Source organism: Halyomorpha halys, unplaced genomic scaffold (assembly GCF_000696795.3).
Source record: "Halyomorpha halys isolate HHAL.00 unplaced genomic scaffold, Hhal_1.1 Scaffold2692.1, whole genome shotgun sequence".
NCBI classification, from domain to species: Eukaryota; Metazoa; Arthropoda; class Insecta; order Hemiptera; family Pentatomidae; genus Halyomorpha; species Halyomorpha halys.
The window spans coordinates 40,871-62,506 of record NW_027111968.1 but is presented as its reverse complement, the minus strand read 5'-3'; the positions used below and the strand labels follow the sequence as shown (position 1 = coordinate 62,506).

The window sequence follows — 21,636 nt, the reverse complement described above, 5'->3', positions numbered from 1 at the left end:
TGTGAACAGCTGTAACATACTAACTTTATTGGGTTCGGTACATCTCTTTATATACATGCGATCAGCTGATCTCCTCAGTCAGTTGACATAGAAGTAACAGTCATAGAAGTAACACTGTGAGCCTGACTAAGGCTGTTACTTCTATGGCTTCATCGGCCATTTCCAATTTAATACTGAAAAAAATTATTTTTGCACATTTTTGATAGATTAGAAAAAAATGAGTTTTATTGACCTTCGTGATGAGACTATTTTCCCATGAATGTATAAATATTGGAGCAACGTTTGTGCAAGTTTCATTGACCAATGAAGTGAGGCTTTCTTGGAAGGTGTTACAAAATTAAGGTGGGAAAGTAATCAAATTAACTACTATGAATCAGAATAATATTTTATTTATAGTGTCCCGTGTTACCTGAGCCAAGAAACAAATCACAAAGAGCAGAAACAAAATAATTTTGTTATTGCAAAGGAACGAAAATACATGTTGTGAATATTTAACTAACCTAGAGTTACTCACTTCTTTTTTTTTACATACTCTCCAATAAAACAACTGTTTTAATTCATCGATAATTTCAGTTATAATCGATTGACCGGATAACATCGTTACACTGCCCTCTTCTTAAAAACTGTTCGTCCCGAACAGAACCTTCTTCACATCTTAGATATTGGAATCTTTCTTATAAAAATGTTTCCTATGATGCCAAGAGGAATCTTGTTATGATTTGTCTTTCTTTAGTCTCTAGTACTTCTATGCTTCTACTACTTTCTGATTTTCCAATTTTTATTATTATTATGATGCTCTCTATGTCTTGAGCTGATTGGGTCAATTTTTTTAGCTCTGTTTTATATATATATATATATATTTTTGTTTTTTTCATCTTGTCTACTATCTTTATCCCTTCTATTTTACATTCTTTACGTCTGTTAACATACTTCCTCACTTCTTCTTCTTCTTCTTCTATTAACCCTTTTACTTTTTTCCCATTCATCATTTTTTTTATCTGTAATCTATCCTGCGTCGAGAGTTATCGCCTTTCCTTCTATCTAGGGAAGCGACATCGATGTCGATGTTTTTACGCCGATGTTTTACTTTCGATGATTTACGTTTGTCCCAATTTTTAATTTTTTTTTTTTTTTCAAAAGTAAATTAATGAAAACAAAAAATAATCAGTATAAACAGATTCCTATCAATAATGTGGTTGGATAAAAAAGTACCTCAAACCTTCACGCTAACGACATGATAAAGATAAATTACGACTATTGAACAACCATTTCAGTAACTTGAGGTCTATTCCAACGACTACGTATACTCCGGCCAGTCAGAAATGCTTTTTCAATCAAAGAATGAGACATCGACTACAAAAACATCGACGTTTTAAAATATCGTTGCTTACAATACATTACCCAAAATTCATCGATGTTTTTGAACATCCATTTGAGTAACATAACGTCTGTTCCAACGATCACGCATTCTACGGCCTTTCAGAAGAGGTTTTTGAAACAAAGGACCCGACATCGACTAAAAAACTTCGATATTTTAAAATATCGTTACTTACAATGCATTACCCAAAATACATCGATGTTTTAACATATTGTTGCTTACAATACATTACCCAAAATACATCGATGTTTTTGAACAACTATTTCAGGAACATAAGGTCTGCTCCAACGATCCCGCATTCTACGGCCTGAAAGAAGTGGTTTTTTAAATTAAGAATCCGATAATATTGGCCGTATCATGCGTGATTGTTGGAACAGAACTTAAGTTTCTGAAATAGTTGTTCAAAAACATCGATGTATTTTTGGTAATGTATTGTAAGCATCGATATCTTAAAACATCGATGTTTTTTAGTCGATATTTTTAGTAGCCGATGTCCTATTCTTTGATTGAAAAAGCACTTCTGACAGGCCGGATCATGCGTAGTCGTTGGAACAGACCTTATGTTACTTAAATGGAAGTTCAAACATCGATGTATTTTGGGTAATGTATTGTAAGCAACGATATTTTAAAACATCGATGTTTTTTGTAGTCGGTGCTATTCTTGGATTGAAAAAGCACTTCTGACTGGCCGGAGCATGCGTAGTCGTTGGAACAGACTTTATGTTACTGAAATTGTTAAAAAAACATCGATGTTTTAGTATTTATCATCGATGTTTTAAAATTTCGCATCTCTACTTCTATCTCTTCATCTGTAATTATCAGTATCTCTATCAATCGTCTTTCTCTTATCATCTCCTCTTCGTCTATCCCTTTCCCTTTTCCTGAAATAGTCTCCCTTTTTCTACAATGACTACCCTAGAGTTTACACTCTACACTCATAGAGTTTTCCTTACTCTCAGGCTTTCGAATATATTGTACTGCAATACCTTTTCGTTTACATTTATTGACTACTTTAAAATCATGGGCACCCGCCTGTTAGTTACTATGTCTATGATAAACCTAGAGTAACTCTCTTCTTTTTTTTTTTTTTTTTTTACACACTCTCCAAAAACACAGCTGTTTTAATTCATCGATAATTTCAATTATAATCGATCGACTTGATAACATCGTTACAATAGGAAAAAAATATTGTAATGTTGGGAAAGTTAAGATCTAAATTTTGACACCTGAAAATATTATCAAATGAATAACAAAGGAATTCATGAGAATTATGGAAGATTTAAACAACTAAGAGGATTTTGCCCTCGTAGAAAAACGGCACTTTCCCACCACTATACGGCGCTGCAGTTCCGAGGTTGCAAAGACCTACGCCTCAACTCCCTCAGCTACAGATGTTCCTCTAAACTCCCAACTATGCAGACCTCAAGGGCCTTATCTTAGGCATCATGAAACAAATAGATGTTTTTTATTAAATTATTATTGTAAATAATAATCTCCCCCGAAATAAGAGGGTATGCAATTATGAAGGTTGCCTCACTAAATCTACCAGTAATGATGCGTTAGTAGCTGACGATGATGGGTGTGAAATGCGAAAATGAAGGTTGGGTGTAGGTCAGTAATGAACACGAATAAGTAAAAAGTGCCATTTTGGCAGAATTTTGGCAGATTTTGGCAAGAATTTCAGAACTTCATCAGGTCTAAGAATAAAACCAAGATAACAACCATAATGAATGAAAGTAAATATACAATTACTAGAAAATGAGAAGATAACAGATACTGTAAGTGCATAATAATATAAGAAATATTGGAGAAAATGAATAATCTAGGTATTAAAAGATAAAAGCAGTATGCGAATATAGTAATATTAAAATTCTTTCTCAATTTTTCACAACTTTAATTTTAAATAATTTTCATTCTGTACACATATTTACTTACAGGGTTTACATAAGTCGATTATTTTCTTCTTCTTCCCTCTTTCATAATTTTAATACAACTGTATTCTTATACTGCTTTTATCATCTTATAATATTTACACTATACATTATCTCCCAATACTACTTTTGTTTTTGTAGAAATCTATTATTTTCTAGTTCTTATTCTGAATTTTCTTTTGTTCATTATGGTTGTTATCTTGTTGTTGTTTTTTTTATCACTGATGAAGGCCTAAAATTCTGGCCGAAACGTTAGCAATACTAAAATAAGTTCTTCACTAACCGCACCCTCAACCTTCTTTTCCTCATAAATTCATCAGTACTTTAAATGAAGTACCGACATTCCGATAATATTGGATGTAACGTAACGATATTCCTTCCGATACGATCCTTCAACGGAAGGTATAATACTTGTACCGAACGGCAATTAATAAAAAAAAAATCTGATTCCCGAAAAAAGGCGGAGAGGCAGTAGTAGACAAAATATCAAGTATATTACTTCCGATATTATCCCCCTCTCCGCACTCAGCGGACCTTCCTTTCCCAGCTTCCTCCCTTAAAACAAATGTTATTGCCATTATAATTATAAATATGCTGATTTAATAAACAAAGTTTACCAAAATGAATATACTGAAACACAAATAAGTAAGTTCTTACAGGCGGTGCCTCTCACCAGCCTTTGTATCGTTAGTAGAATCAATACCCCACCGATGGTGCTGTTAAGGGACCTTCTTGGGACAGTAAATAAGACATTAATTATATTCTTCCAACTCATTTTTTGATATGAAGAATCTTATTTCACGCTAGTTCCCAGTTGGTCACTTCCTTCTTCCCCTGTTTGTTATCCTTTCGTAGGACCCGGTGGCTAGCCGAGCCTACATTCCTCCTTCGTTTCTACAGGTACACGGTAGAACGAAGGTACCTTCCTGCATGACCTGGCGGCTGACTACCCTCCGGGCTCGCATTCCTCATTTGTACCTACAGGAATAGTTCCCGGTAGGACGAGTTAACCATTCTTAGAGAAATTACGGCTGTCTACCTACTTACCCCGTAAGTCTCATCATAGCTATTCACCTCCTGATCAACTATCTACCTTACCTATATTGAACACGAATTATCGAGACTTTCTGGTCAAGCGTACCTTACAAAATCTATTGAAGTCAGATATAACACATCCACCTCGACAATATGTTTCCTTCCTGAAAAGTTCTAATGAATACCTATAGCTTCATACAACTGTGATTTGTGCTAAAACTATGCTTTTTCATGTGTTGTGGCATATGAAGGAATACAATGAACCACGCCAACCATAATTAGCTAAAATTTTGCATACCTTTCAATGGAAAATTGGACAGTGTCATTAGGAACCGTCATAAAATGACTTTTAAAAAAAGTGCGTACTGCGCTTTTTGTCTTTTGCAGGATATTAAATTGAAAGTTGTTCTTGCAGCAGGAAATGATGCAATTTAGAGTAGAACAAGTGGCACACGTGGAGGACTACAAACATCTTTCAAAGAAGTGTTGATAAAAACAAAAAATGACGACTTAAGTAACTAACAGAGCATCACAATCATTCTTAAAAAAAATCGAGTGATAATGGAATATTTCTTCATAAAGGATGTATCTCATTTTTTTTTTTTTTTTTATTATGTTCTTCTCAAATCAAATTCTTTTTTTGTGGCCACAAGACCCTTAGTTATCACTAAAACCGCCTTTCATTTCATCAGTTTTATCAAATCATCTCTGTGAACTCAGGATATGTTTTTTGTCCAGGAAAAAACGAAAGGACATTTTAAGCTGCTTTTAGAAATAAATTCATAATTATTTTAAATACAACTCGTAAAACAATAGCTTATTGGAAAATTTTTGTAGTGAATTTATAATTCCAATTGTTTCAAGTTATATACCATTTGTTTTATAATCTTTCAATTTTTATCTCCACTTCATAACAATCATGGATGTTCAGCGTCTATCTCCATTTCATAGCATTTAAATTTATGTAAAGCCTTAATATAATGTTCCAAGATTAATTTTATTTCATCAATATAGCAATCTATACATCATTTAAGTAATACTCATGAGTAACAATGGACAAACACTTAAACCGGATTGTTGTGCAATAAACTAAAGTTTGAACATCAGATTTAGTAAAGCGGTACTCATGTGTAAAAAAATTTCATCAAGTATTCATTACAATCTGCTTACATTTGATATACTGATATTTATATACAATAAATATAATCATAACTACTGCTATTCATGTACTATTGACATTCATATACAACTGATATTTATATATCAATTGTTGTTAAAACATATGTTTGCTTAGGTTAAGGTAATAATCATTGTTATTCATGCCACATGTACCTGAAATGTTCTTAGCAAAATATAGGGTTCTTTAATGTTGGAAAAGAAAAATAAAACAAACAGGTTAGCATCTAACATAACACTGTATTTAACTGACTTATAACAGGTAGGGGAGTTGCGCCTAAGAGCTAATACGCATATCAAACATTACATCCTCCCCTGCTTAAATAAGGAACAAAACATATTAATTAATAGGATATATCATAATCTGAGAGGTACTTAGGAATCTTGGCTTGTTCGTGTGAGATCTTCTTGTCCTTGGATGACAGATTTCCGTGAAGGTGTTGACAGACCAGAGCATGGATTAAATGAAGGCCAGATAACCCTAGAATTGGCCTCCTCAGGGGCTGAATTACAGTTAGCCTGCTCAGAAATTGGTGTCGGAGGTTCCGAAGTAGGGTCTGACAGTAAAGTTTCCACTGAAGCCGGTTTCGCAGGGAGCGCTGGTGGTAAATGTTCTACCGATGCAGGAATGTCCCTTGACGGAACAGCAGCTCTAGTTGGTTTAGATAGGTCTTGATAAAACTCTTCAGGCTGCCTAGCCAGTGAGTCCAACTCTATAGACTTAGCATCTGGAGAACACTTCCGCAGGTGCGAACTAGACGTATGCCTCAGACGTCCATTAAGCAACACTTGGTATGAAACCGTAAAAACTATTTGTTCTATAACTCTGGGAAGCCACTCGACTATCTTGTGAGTGATGGATCGAACTCAAACCAAGTCTCCTTGTTTATATTCAGTCAGTTTACTTTGAGACTCTGCTGTATATTTCTCTTGAGATGCTCTCATTCGTAATTTTAAGGTCAGCGCTGGATGAAGTAAAGTCAATGGTATCCTCATATTCCTCCCTAAAAATAACTCTGAAGGCGTTACCTTAGTAACCGAATGGGGTATGTTTCGGTACTGAAACAACCATGAGTCAATTTTGTGTTGTAGGGTCCGATTCCTAGTTGATTCATCAAGTAGTTATTTAAAAAGGACTGTTGAAACTGTACGGACCTCCCGTTCAGTTTGCCCATTCGACTGAGGGTGGTACACGGGTGTCTTAGAATGTGTAACTCCATTTTGGCGTAAAAAATCCGCGAAGGCTGAAGATGAGAATAGAGAACCATTGTAACTAACTCCTGTGGTAATCCCCAAGTAGCGAAAAACACTGCAGGTTTCTTCAGCAGTTGTCCCCTTGACAATTCTTACCTCAGGCCATTTGGAATGCTGATCGACCACAATAAATAATTCTGTTGATTGGAACTGAGCGAAGTCGACAAATATTCTTTGCCACCGCCTTGTTGGCCAAGACCAAGGTACCACTTGTTCTGATGGAGATGAAGAGAGAAGAGCTTGACAGACTCAACAAGTTTCTCTATATCCTGGTCAATAAGTGCACCAAGCATAGCTTCTAGCAAGAGCTTTCATGCGGTTAACCCCGGGATGTAAATCATGCAGTAACTTAAGGACTTGAGGTCGAAGAACTGTGGGTATCACAACACGTACTCCCCATAAAATACATCCTTTCTCTGAAAAAAGCTCTAAGCGTTTCCTATAGAATGCTGTCAAATTCGAGTCACAATCTTCTGGCCATCCATAAAGTATGAACCACAAAACACGTCTCAAATCAGATTCCTGCTGTGTTTCGGAAGCTACTTGCTGGGCTGATAATAAGCTACCATCAAAATAAGAGACGGTATTGATGGAATTTTCCACAGGTGGAGAATCTTGCATAGGAAGACGACTAAGGAAGTTTACATGGGGTATAAGTATTTTCCTATGACGGATGGAAAATTAGTAGGCTGATAAAAATAATGCCCATCGTAACAAGCGATCAGGTGCTGGAGGTCGCTGTCGAATTCGGCTACCGAAAATAGTCACTAAGGCTTTATTATCGCTAATAATTTCAAAATGTCTCCCATAAAAGTATTTGTGGAACTTTTTAATTCCAAATATAAGTGCTGCTGCTTCTCTTTCGTTCTGAGGATAGTTGAGTTCAGGTGAGGAAAACGTTTTGGATGCGAATGCCACTGGTCGCTCCTGACCATCCTCAGTAATATGAGAACCACAACAACAAGAGGTAGGCATTTTAACTGGTCACGAAATTTTACTTGAACATTAAACTGACCCATAAGCTTTAATGGATGCCCTGTACAGCTAAATAAAGGCTCAATTGGTCAAAGAGGGTGGGAGTTAAAATAGGATTCAGGAGCGGGCAATCAGAGATTGCCATCCTCGTCGCCAATGAAATGTTCTTAGTAAAATATAGGGTTCTTTAATGTCGGAAAAGGAAAACAAAACAAACAGGTTAACATCTAACATAACACTGTATTCAACTGACTCATGTGACTCACTACCATGTGTTTCATTTAGTTTAACAAAGCCTAGTTTACGGTATTCCTTATTTCATTATATTAACCATTCCAATTTGTACTAAGAAATGAAAAGCATTTACAATCCTTCTTTAGCTTTCTTTCCAAATGAAAGCCCTGACGAAGCCCTGCAAAAAGGGGCGAAGCGTTGGTGCTCAATAAATTGCTTTTACTGTTATATCTACTTTTTCACCTTATCCGGACCATCTTCCTTATATTAGAAAAGCATTTACAATCAACACTAAGGATAAAGAGAATCAGCATTAATAGGCTGAAACTTTCCTACATGTATGATGTTAACGAAGAATTGAAAGATCAAAGGGAGGCCAAAAAAATAATAATATTAAAATAGAAAAAATCTTAACCATTATGATGCTGATAATTAAAGTAACCTACAGCATTCTATAAAAGTGGGTTTTCAATTTCCCACCTTCGGAGCACAAGTTGTGAGCTAGTACCGTAAACAATGTAAAAAAACTGATAATCATAAATGAGCATTCCATTGAAAGGAAAGAGGTTCTTCTTCCTCAAACTCATTTCCATCTTAAACAAAAATTGTTTTTGAAACTTAGTCCTCTTTGGACAAGAACAGTCGATTCAAAAGTTGGGTTGGTTATAATGTTAAAGGTTCAGTTATCATCAAACAACATATAATGATTAAACTAGTTGACAACTATTTTGATTTAACTTGCTTAGTTACTGTAAAAGATTTATTATTCGCAACCAGTACTCATTGCGAAAATCTTGAAATATTTGTATTCGTGATTAGGTAATACATATATATATATGTTTTACGAAAAGCAATGAAGTATTATAAAAAATTATGTTCCTTAAAAAGATTAAATAAAAAAGTATTACATAATTTGAGAGCCAGGGGTCATTTAATTTCTTCTAGGTGTTGTATTATTAACAGTTGATGGTTTTAATACTGACAGTCTATAACAATAAATAAAATGAGAGTTGATATAAAATAAAATCTCTATATGGTGTAAAAAAAAATTTATTTGTGAGTTTTAATAATTATTGAGCTATAGCCATAACAGTTGATGCTTTGTGAGCATTGGTTTAGTGATACTAAATAGTAATGGTTCTGAATCTCCAAGTATTTTTTTTGGTGGGGGTGAAGATGTAAAGAGCCCTCCTATGATATCTTAATACATTAATTCTTGTGAAACTATTTTTTCCTCTTTTTCATTTGTCTTAAGCATTTTGGGGACCATTCCCCATCATCAGCATTACATTGCCAATGATGTAATATTTTGTGTATATATTTTCCTTGGTTTCCTTGTTAATTTTAAGTATGTAATTATATTTTGTTCTAGTTATCATATGTACTGTTTGTTAACTTAAGTGATAGTACAGATAATTAGGACAAGTTCCCATGTAAAATTAGTTCTTACTTTTTTATTATCCATGATGAGGGACCACATCCATTGGTCAGGAAACAGAACTTCCCTACCGTTTACTGAATCCAAGAACATTCATTGGTTGTTATGGTACACTTAGTAATGAAAGATATCTCAAACAGTTCTTAAATTGTTTCAATCAAACATAAGATGTTGTCTCTTACAAACCTTTCACTTTTGCTATTCACTGCACTGTTTTAAGTCATAATGGATACTCACATAAGGGAGGATGAGTTGATGAATTGTTTGGGGAAGTAAATGTTAGGGACATTAAGACAATCTTAAGTATGGAGATGGTGCATTGAGCAGTATAAGTAGAGCAGAGTTATTTATTTATTTAACTAGAGAGTGATTCAGACTGTTTCTCTACAGTTCATGCCTGTCTAGATTCCCCGCTTCAGGGTCGGTTACTTGATCTGCTATACTTTTACCAAGATTATTTGTATTTTTTTTTATTTTTGCAATAAATACCAACCAAGGGTTTAATTAAAATAATGCAAATTGAATCGACAAATCGATAAACAAAATTATCAAGATAAAAATTTTATATATTTTACTAACTTGCATGAAATAGTAATTAAATTGAGTAAAGACTAAGTTAGTAATGCAACAACAAAAAATAATTAAATTATCAAAATATAAGAAATATGTAGTTTTTAAAATTTGTAAAATAAATAATTACAATAAACAAATAAATTTTAAAAACTATAGGGTATTCTATAGTAAAATATCCTAACATTGTTACTAAAATCCTAACATAGTTATTAAAATCATAAAAATAAATTATGTAAAATACGCAACTTGAGGATTTATATGAACATTGATTAGTTAATGACGAAATACTAAATTTAGAAAATACTTGAGATATTTTATTATTAATAAAATATGCATTATTAATTAAGTTTTAATTTTGTCATGAGATTTTTAATTTTTTGTTAACTAAAATTTTGACTATGCCAAATGCTAATACAGTTTTGTACTAAGCATCTGTATTCTTATTTTGATATTTGCACTTAGTCATTTGGCAGTCCAACAACATTTAAAGATCATGATATAAATGAGTGATTCCCAAAGTGGCCCTACCACCTCCTAGTGGACGCTGCAGTGATTCAGGGTGGTTGTGTTGGCCACTGGTACATTTGAGGGGGCGATGAATAACTTAACTACATGTTGTCACAGTCAACTATATTACTGCTGATGAAAATAGAGTCGAGGATTAATAAATTGGTAGCAGCACACCCGTTTCATCCTTCTCATTAAGATTATTTCGAATGTTTGAACTTTTTTGTATTACATTCTATTCTGAGTTTAATAAATAGTTTCATAATTTCCAAGTTCAATGTTTCTAATTTACTCCTTTCTTTCCTATATTTTATGAAAAATGTAGAAACATTAATACATATATATTTACTATTTATTGCTATTAAAATTCATTTCCAGGGGGTGCGAAGTAATATTTTTGCTGGAAAGGGGGCAGTAGGATAAAAAAGTTTGGGAACTACCGATATAAATCAATGCGTTGTATTATTTTCTTATTCATCTACTCCCTTATGAGTTGTACTTAATGACTGAGTGAAGAAACATAAATTTTATGGGGAGGTTGCTGTTTGCCTCATCTCCACTCCAACCTGCCATGTGGCTTCTCTTAATCCACATTAATAGCCTATCAGTAATCAACATGTAGCGAAGCGCAAGCTGACTGTATGTTTTCAGTTAATGTATAGAAAGGCGATTGGCTTTGCGGGATACAGTTTTTCAAAGTACATTGGTCTATGAGACCAACAAGTTTTATTTATAAGTTTCCATACACAGCAATCTCAGAAACTGGCTACCTTTACAAAGGATACAACTTACCAGCAGTTGAAAAATGTGAAGGTCCTTCTCTTCTCTTATGGATCTTATGACCCTGACTATCTAAGAAAGAGACAGATGTAGCACCCAAGTGTCTCGAGCCTTAATTTTATAAATTATACTGGCCCTATAGATTATTGTGCCATTCTAAGGGATAATGTTGGGGTTTATATTTAACTTAATATTAAGGTACAACTATTAATTTACTTTTATCCTCTTTTAATTATTAAATTAGAAATATTTATTACAATTGGATCATGTTCCTGGTACGAGTTGTTGCATTCAAGTAGTTTAATATCAGCGTTTCCTGTCTATCACTAATATACCATTTTATGTTATCTTAGTTTGTTGATACAAAAATTTGTCTGCATAGATTTCTTTTAATTTTGTTTGTGTTAATTTAAAATATAATATAATTAATATATGTTTTAATATTCATTTTCAGGAATGGAGATATTGTATTACATGGTATGCACTTCAATCAGCATCACCCAGTTGTACGGTGGTTGCCCTGGTATGATGATATTAAAAAAAAAATTTGTGCCATAACATTGGAACCAAAAGATGCTGAATGGGCATTGATAGCTTGTAAGTTATTTATGTCTTATTATATTATTTATCTGAATCCTTGTTATTGAAACACCTTAACATTACTTGAGATATATTACTTTTCATTAATTTAATATTCATGTTTCACCTTCCTCCTATATTTTATACTGGGAAAAAATGACTAGCACTAATTGTCTCCTCTACAACTAAAAATTTTTTACTTCTCATTTCTCTAATGGTATCTAAATAAAGTTACCTAGTATACATTTCTTTACCAAGTGTTGTGGATTTTTCTGCCTAATTAGTTTTTTATACTATGTTTAAGTACTGATTTTCATTTGGTATTTCAGTGAGAGGAATATGATATGATATATTATAATTATAGTCTTATGGGCTATGGCCTACTTAATAACTGTCTCTAGAATATAACTTTAAACTTCTTTTTATCTTTTATGATATGATATCTGTTGTTTATTTCTAGAATTTTTATTTGGCTCTGGTTTAGATTGCCAATCCAACTCTGATGATTTTATCAATATTTCATCCAAAATAATATTGATTTGGTGTTGTTCTCAAGGCTTGTTAATTCTCAAAGTTTTCCTTTTCTTTGATTAATTTTGTAATTTAAAAATGAAATTACTTATTTTCAAACTGATGTAAATATATTATTAATAAAAATATTATTACCTCGTAAATATGTGGAAATCCCTGTTTGTTTATTTGGCGCCTTGTATTGGTGTAACAGTGTGCAATGCTAATCCTAACTACTTTGACAATATTGGCATGTCTGCTACAGTCTACTATTGTGGGTTATCCTATGCATACCTATTACTGCCCACTTGCTGTTACGTATATAGACCACTCTATTCTACTAATGAAGAATGAGGTACCAGCTGCCTACTGCTTGCTTGCCCTTGTAATCTACACCATCAATCTACAACATATGTTGCCTTGCAAATTATATACAATTGTAATTTTATTCTGTGTAGTTTTATTTTCTTAATGTTAACAATATTAGTTTTAGTTAGATATAATTTAATAAATATACGACCATTTTTTTTTTTTAATATTTAATTATTGTACTAAGGAGAATTTTCTTTTCTTTAATGATTTTATTTGTGAAGATGATTCCATTTATTCTTTATTTTTTTTAATCATGGACACATAATATTTTACAGTTTTTAGCTTCATTCTTAAGACCCAATAGTTACTTTGAGGGAGCTCAAACTAGGTTAGTGAAAGACTCATACATCAGCTATAGTATTATTCAGTTGCAGACCCACTGAGGAAGGGTGGGGAAAAGGGAAATTTTTTCAGTTGTTATTTTCTGGAGGGAGGGGAAAGAGAAATCCTCCCCACTAAATAGTAATGATGAAGGCTCAGCAAACCTGGAGGTTTGATGCCATTACCATCAACCACTCTCTATACACATCCGTCCAGTGATGCCCATCAAATCTAAATCTATCAATTCAGTCTTGACACAATCCTCCCACCTATTCTTTGGTCTTCCTCTCGAACATTTACCCATCGGTTCTATGTTTATTAACATTTTAGGGATCCATATGTTACACCGCAATTCTATAACCTGATTTATATTTATTAGGTACAGTTCCCTCAATTTGGTATTCTGTAGCCTTCTAAATTCTCCTATTAACTCATCCTTCTTCAGTTTGAATATTGTAGATAATATTTCACTTTCAAAAACCGTATGGCATTGTCCTTTCCTTAGTGTAAGAGGCCATGTTTACGGACAGGTGCAAACTAAGCAATTTTGAAATTGAAAAATATCAAGCATTTCCAGCTTTTAACCATGTAAACATAAAGTTAAACCCTTTTCGATATGCATCATATTTCTGATAATGTATTTTAGTGCTAAATTAAATAAAATTGGTGATTTATTGTGTTATTTACTATATAACACTTTAAGTGTTGTTATTAGTATTAATATCATTTTAATACTGATGCCTAAAATATAATTCTTATGTTCACATTTCCTTGAATTGATTCAATTGATTATTTCAGGTTATGATGGTTCTTTATACTTAGTTCCTATTTTGTCATTATTGGGAATGAATAGCAAAGAAAATTCAGAATATTCGAAGTGGTTGAAACATGACATAACTCAAATCAATTCACCCCTAATTAATGAAACTGGATTTGTTCCCTGTTCAGCTGCATGGTTCATCCAATCTGAAATCTCCACAGAAGACAGGTAATCTGTATATTTTTAGTTAATTAATGAGTTACTTTATTAATTATATTTATGGATTTTTCTTTCTAGCAGGGATGCAAATTTTTAATTTGCTTACTATACTACTATTTAGTAAGTAAGTATTATTTATCAAGCATTGAGATATTTGTATTAAATTTTTGTTTTCTTTGCTCCTACCTTAAATTTTATTTAGAAGTTGAAACACCTTTATAGATTTTTTATTTAAATTGTTCATCTTTTAAGTCTTTAGTGAACTATAAGCAATATTATTGTTCAGGGTTTTTCTTTATTTTAAATTCAAATGCTTTTGTTTACTAAGTTAGCTGAAAGTATATTATAAAGGTTGTCTGATTTTTTTTTTTTTTTTTTTTCATTTTAGCTCTAGGGTACTTGTATTACTAATGAATTATGAATAATATATTGAAACTTTATTAGTTAATCTAGGAATGAAGATAACATGAATAAGTATCTAAAAACAGACAACTTCTCCAGAGGAATGGATATTGCAACCATTTAGGTAGAGGTGATTGTTATTCCACTTATGGTTGTTGCCTCTTTTGTTGGTTGTGTCAAATGGCTGGTGATGTTTTGACTGTTACTTGTAGAATTGGTTTTAGTGGTTTCCTCATTGGTGGAAATGGTAAGACATCAGTCAACCTAGCCATTGTTCTGATAATGTATCCTTAGATACCATATATATAATCATCTGATTAGTCTTCCAAGATTGTACAGCCATTAGTATCTGGATTTTGTTTGATAATTGCATAGATAAACTAGTTGACCAAATCTGTGATACCAACGTATATCTTGGTTGTTATTTGTTTGATATGGGCCCTGTTTCATAATAAAGTACAAATTAATACTATTAATTTTGTATTTAGTACAATTCCACAGACTTATACAATTCTGCCAGATATTTTTTTTACTTTTAAACTTGTTTAATATCACTAATATTCATCCCTGTCATGACACAAAATGTATCAGTGCTTGTACTTCTTAATTTGTGTACTTGTATTTATGGACTAATACTATTGGCTTTCATTATGATTAACAGGGTCCAGAAAGACTTAATATTTTCCCTCACAATTCGTTTTTCTCAAAAATTGTGTTTATTACACTGCCATATCCTGTAGTATTTAATTAAAGCCAAAGAGAAACTGTTCATTGAAATAAACATTCTTCCTCAGTGGATTTGACAAGAAGTATATATATTTTTTCAAACAGGACTCAACTTGAGTCAAATTCAATATGTCATTTTCCAAGGAGCAGAAACTGAAGTAAGTGTGAGAACTACCTGAAATCTGATAGTTAAACTTTTCTGAATTGTTTGTGAGTTGTATTTTCTCTTTTGCTGACATTGTTTTTTTGTTTTTTTACTTGGTAACCACTTTAGGATAGTAGGTAGTACTTTTCTCTTTTACTGATTAGAAAAGAACTAATAATGTATTCAAACTTTATTAGTTAATCTAAGAATGAAAATCACATGAGTAAATATTTTAAAATTAGCAGTATGTGAGCCACAGCCACAACATAATCATTTAATTTAATTTGCTGTTTCACTATACATTAAATGGATCCTACACATAGTGCCACCATCTGTAAATTAGCAAAGTTATACTTATTGTTTTAAACTTCAACAGTAATCATTTGTAATGAAGTCCATCTGAGGAAATTCTGAAGAATAATTTATGAAAGAACATCAACTTTATTACTATTTAGAAATTTAATGTGACCCACTCACTAACAGTAGTATTATCGAAGATGTAATAATTTATTATGCTAATTTTATTTATAAATGAATAATCAGGGTTCTACTTTATTGTCAATTATAATGAACATTCCTCCTATACAGTCTAATTTTTTTGTAATATTTTCACTCTTTGTAATATTAATGGCAAAATATCTAGATTTTCATCTTTTTTAGTTTTGATGCTTCATTATATATATATATTATTAAATACCTAAAATTACTTGACAGTAGTATAAGGGGGACATTTTTGAAGTTTGTTAAAGGTTTTCTCCTGTTTAATTATATTTATGTACAAAATAAAGGTCATTCATTACTTCTAATAAAAGTTTTGAATTGAATTTTCGAACGCAGATTTTAATTTATTTATACATATTTCCTTGGCTACATGTATTGTAACTTGTTATTCATGTTTTTTTGTTTTACATCATTTTCTTTTATCTACTGACACTGAAATATAATCATTCATGGAATATGTAATCTCTTCATTATATGAATTTTGTTTTGTTTGTTCTTTTATATTAGTGCATTAGATTGAACTCACCTTGATTAATATCTATTTTTCTTTTCCATTGCTTTAGAATCATATGGTCGCTAAGTCTATTTGTTTAATATCTAAATAAGTTTTATTTTATTATCTGCAGCTATAATCTACATTGTATTAAGCTTCTGTTATTTATAAATGGATGTTTGGTTAGTTGCCAATAATTTTTAGGTTAATTTCTATTTGTGACCTTTCGTCCTTATCAGACCTACTCATCACTTGTCACTTATGGCTTCTGCTGCAGTATTTCGTTTCGATTTCTAGTCAACTTCATTCTAATAATTTGTATATCTCCATTACTGGCAGATTTAACAAAGTATTGTCTAATATTGAATTTCACTAGGTCATGATTCCTGTTACTATCAATCCTGAACAACTTGAAACATCATTTACTTTCGAAGAATACCTTCAAGAAATCTGTGTGTGGTTGATCTAGGTTGCATCATCAGATCCAGGTACCCTCCATATTCCCTTATAGATTCACACTGCAAGAATGATTTGCTTTTATGAACCAATTATTTCTCATTTCAAACCAAATTAGCATTAGCCAATTTTCATTGCTGTGCTCATGTAGCATGCCTGCCTGTTAAATTATTGTCTGCATTTTCATCGCCTTTTGTTGCATTTTAAATCCATTATTCATCATTAAAACTGATACTATAGTTATTTTCTCGAAGGTGCTGCAATATCTTTCCTTTTTATTGCTGTCTTCTTAAATTTTTGGTGCATGGATAGTATTCGAAATTGGAAAAAAAAAATCATTTTTTCTGATGTTGAATAATTCTTCATCCTAATATAGTTTCTATAGTTTAGGAATTTTTTTTTAGCAATCTTGTTTATTACATTTCTTTCAATGTATTAGATTTGTCAAATTCTTTGCTTTTCTCTTTCATCTTAGCCTGTTTATAATTGTAATTTTACTAGATATCAGAAAATCCAATAGAATACTGAACTAAGAATACCTTGAAGCTATCTTTAGGTAATTTGTCATTAAATAAAAAAAAAAACATTAAAATTGATATACAATTACAAATTAAATACATTTTAGATTTGTAAAAAACTAGTTGTATGAAAATTTATACATTATCACAAGTGAATCACCAAACTTATGACATAAAAATGCTTCTCATTTTATCAAGGGCTTTTGAATTCAATTCATAGACAAGGTATATACTTTAGAGCAGTAATTCCCAACCCTTTTTTAGCAGAGGAACCCTTTTGTTGGAAATAGGAAAACCATGGAATCCCTACATTATCATTTCATATAAATGAAGTGAACCATTTTTGTAGCAAGAGCTAAGAAGGGCTAGGACATTGATACAAAACCTTTACAAAATCTGAGATGATAAGGTTCATAACTGTGTTGAGTTAATGTGAAATGATCCATTTCTGAATCATTTCATGAAACTCCAGTTGGGAACCACTGCTCTAGAACATTATGGATCAGATATTAGAACAGGGAATCATTTCTGCAAACCATACCTGTATTATTTTTCTATATACTATTTTTTTTTTTTTTTTTTTTTAGGCTTTTTATATAATATAAATGCTTTTTTTTTATCTTTTCTGTGTGTTTTAATCTCTTAGAGACCGCTACTCAACAGATAGTCATCTATTTCAAGCAGTTTTCTGTAACCTTTTGATACTTTGACTTAAATGCCTAAGTTTCAATTAGAAATATCTCGTAAATAAAGTCTATTGTAACAGCAGTAAACCTTTTATCACTACATTAATTATATCATAATTCAAATTGACATCAACTTTCAAGTAAAAATTTTTGTGTGAATCGTTCTCTTGGAATTTTTTCTCTAGAACAATATACATTTAAGAAGAAAAATACATTGTTCTTTTTTATTTTTGAGACATTCGTATAGATTACATAGGATATTGAAGTTAAACTCAAAGGAGGAATTTGGATTTAAATAGAGAAAAGAGGTTGTGAACTGTAGTACTTGAGAAGATTGAAAAATGGAAGAGGAAAGCCTGGTGGCAAAAATATCTGAAGAAGAAACAGAAAATGATGAAGTCAGAGTAGCATAACGATGAGAAGTGATAAATAAAAAGTTGAAGTTCTGGTGATGTTGGGGTAGAAGTGTGAGGAGGAAAGATTGATACTTAATCTTAATTTGAAGATTGGTACTGCAGTGGAGAGTTGCTGTGTTTGCATCTTGTGGGCCCCTTACACTTTGGATTATATCAGAAGAGTATTAGTTGACTGTATGTAATTAATGAAAGAAGATGGTGAGGGTATCTGTCAAAAAAGGTTTTTACTAAAACTATTTATTATACACCATTCATACATCCTTCATTAAAAGTGAAATTAATTAAATGCACAAACATACATTTAAAAATTAAAAATATTAAGTTGTATTAATTTTAGCTTCATTCTTTTTATTTTACTCTTTTTCTGTTAGATTCTTTCCTTTTGTTTACTATTTTCCTCTTTATATTGTCCAATAAAGTTTTGTTTTTCTTTAGACTTTTCTCTATTTTTTTAATGAAATATTTTTAAATTTTTAACAAACATTGAACTGAACAAAGTTTAATTGCTAACCCAGTTTTCTCAGAAATTGGGATTTTGAAAGTATATTTTAGTAACAATATCCAAGGAGTACTCCAAATGGCAGGTAGGCCTGTAATCACTTATGTGCAATGTTCTACTGTTCTGGATAATGATATATACTGTTATTATTACTTCTTTCGTATTATTATTTTATTACAGGCCCACAGCCATATCGTGGTAACAGTTATGGACTAGTACCTATATTATTAATATATAATAACATTTTATAAATTTTTAGTGTTTAATAAACTTTTTTTTCATTTATTCTAGGCATATTGGAATATTAGGGTCAACCTCGGGACACATTGTCGTATTTACTCTTCTTACATCTGATGTTCTTTTCAAGACTAAACTTGACGGACGAATAAAATTTATAGAAGTTTGTGAGGCAGTAAACCAAGTTTATATTATAGTTAGTACTCAATGAAAATATTTAGATTTATTTTTTAATTGTACTACAGTTACTTTATAATTATAATATATGTAATTTAATATTTGTTGATTTTATATTAATATTAAGTTTAATATATTTGGTTAATATTGTTAATGTGCTTAATTACTTTTGTTTTAGATTACTAATGAGCATGGTTTCCAGTGGCGCATTATTCTTGATCCAGTAGAAAAAGAAAACAAGCAGGATGTCACTATGTAAGTGTGTGATTATTGAATATAGATCATTATATTTGGGCTAATCATAAATATATTCACCATGTTATCTTATTATCCATTATTATTATATATTCTCATGTTGATATAAATTTTTTTTTTTCAGGAATCCCAGAGAGGATCCTGTTGATTCAATCGAATTGAAACATATTACAACTGAAAAGGATATTAGACATTGGAAGATGAAATTTAAACAAAGATTTAAAAAGCCTGCAGTTAATTTCTCTGGTACATTATTGTGTATAAATTATGTACAATAGAACTTATTATTGTAATCCTTCAATCATTCAATGATTTATTCATGTTTGTTATCTTTTTTAATAAATTCTTACCTTTGAAGTATTATATTTTAATATCACTTGTTATCTTTGTATACTGTTTTTCCCCTACTATGTTACGGTTATCTTGTTCTTTTATTTTTAGCCCTGATGGACTGAAATTCACTACTAAAATAAGTTTCACTTATTTGTGTTCATTATTACTCCACTGACCACATTCCTAATCATCTTCTTACAATGAATGTGCAGTCAACAAGCACACCAATATTTTTATGCTTAATGTCAGGGCTAGGTATATAATTACTCCCATTTTTATGTACACTTCAAATAATTCCTAGAACTTCAGTAATAAATAAATTTAGTTTCATGAAAATTTCATTATTTTTCTTTTTAATAAAACTGATATTAAAAAATAAAGACATAACTATATATGTGTGTGTGTGTGTGTATATATAATATTCAAAAAGGTCCTTTCTTATAATAGTTTGTATGTAATCTACATCAATTTATGTATACCTTTTTTTTTTCAGTTGAATGTAGTAAAGAAGAAACCATTCTGTGTGAAACACCATGCCAATTAAATGTTAAATTACAAAGTGTCATAAAAACTTCATTAACTGTACATAATTCTTGCCTATCTGCTAAATATCCATCAAAAATTATCACGGTAAGTAAGTAATTTGAAATAAATCAAATAATGTTTTGTTTTTCATGCTTAATAGTATATACTTTACGTTACTTTCTAATTGTCTGATTACATTATAATATTTGGTAAGATTCTTGGGTTACCATTAATAAACACCTTATCACTTTGTAAATGATGGTAGATAAATATATTCTTTAAATTTTCTTCCCACCCATGGTATGGAGGAAATAGTATTTATTGTTTAGACATGTGGGTTTTATTAAAAATATTGTTGTTTTTTGGGATGTAGTTTTGTAGTCATAGAATTACATTGGCCCTAATCTAGAGATTTGATTCAAGTCGATACATAAATATTTACATTCTTATTCCCAAAACAGTAATAATGAGGTAAAATGTGAATTTCATTATAAACTAGATTTAGTATACGATAAATTACAGTGCAGTAATGGAAATATTGAAAATAATATTAAGAAATGTGGGGGAAAAGATAGAAGAGATAAAGTATATTATTTGACAAACAGTAATGAAAATTTTTTGGGATATAATTGTGGAAATGGAAAACTTAAATATTTCAAAAAACATAATTATCGAGATCAATACTTTTAAATTCAAAAATATGTTTATAAATATAAATGGATATCACCAGAGCCTCTACATAAAGCCAAATTATTATGTTCTAGTACAGTGTGAATGGTAAAACATAATAAATATTAAGAACTTATTGTGAAGCAGAATGTGGGAAGGATCAATGAACTTATGATTACGAAACTAATGTCTGATCCAAATCAGTGCTTAATTTTATCATAATTTGAAAAGTGAATTGTTATTTTAAATCTATATGGGCTGCTTCTATTATATGATTAAGTTATTTCATGTTCTTTTTTAGATAGAAGACTTCTCATCCCATGTAACAACAGTTCACAAATTACCTGATGACTGTGGTTTTTTAATCTTGACAAAATCGTTTATTATTTTTACCAACAAGCTGTTGAATACTATAAAAATAGTTTCCCGTAAGCTTTCTGTTTGTAAAGAAGAAACAAATATTGATCTTCTAAATGCTGTAAGTATTTTTATGTGGTACCTTTGGATCTTTTGATTTATAACTAACACGAGATGAAGATTTATTTAATTATATATG

The 21,636-nt window shown here is 31.2% G+C and overlaps 1 protein-coding gene across 1 annotated transcript in view; it reads left to right on the top strand.

Annotated features, from left to right (window-relative positions):
* Positions 1 to 8,636: 8,636 nt before the first annotated feature.
* ca (claret) overlaps positions 8,637 to 21,636 on the top strand; it is a gene marked incomplete at its 3' end in the record, with an annotated part of 43,103 nt that continues 30,103 nt past the window's right edge. The window contains 8 exon segments of the mRNA XM_067049892.1: positions 8,637 to 8,802; positions 11,736 to 11,878; positions 13,862 to 14,051; positions 19,176 to 19,317; positions 19,477 to 19,553; positions 19,678 to 19,799; positions 20,380 to 20,516; positions 21,382 to 21,558. Coding sequence (XP_066905993.1) covers positions 8,687 to 8,802; positions 11,736 to 11,878; positions 13,862 to 14,051; positions 19,176 to 19,317; positions 19,477 to 19,553; positions 19,678 to 19,799; positions 20,380 to 20,516; positions 21,382 to 21,558 — 1,104 coding nt within the window.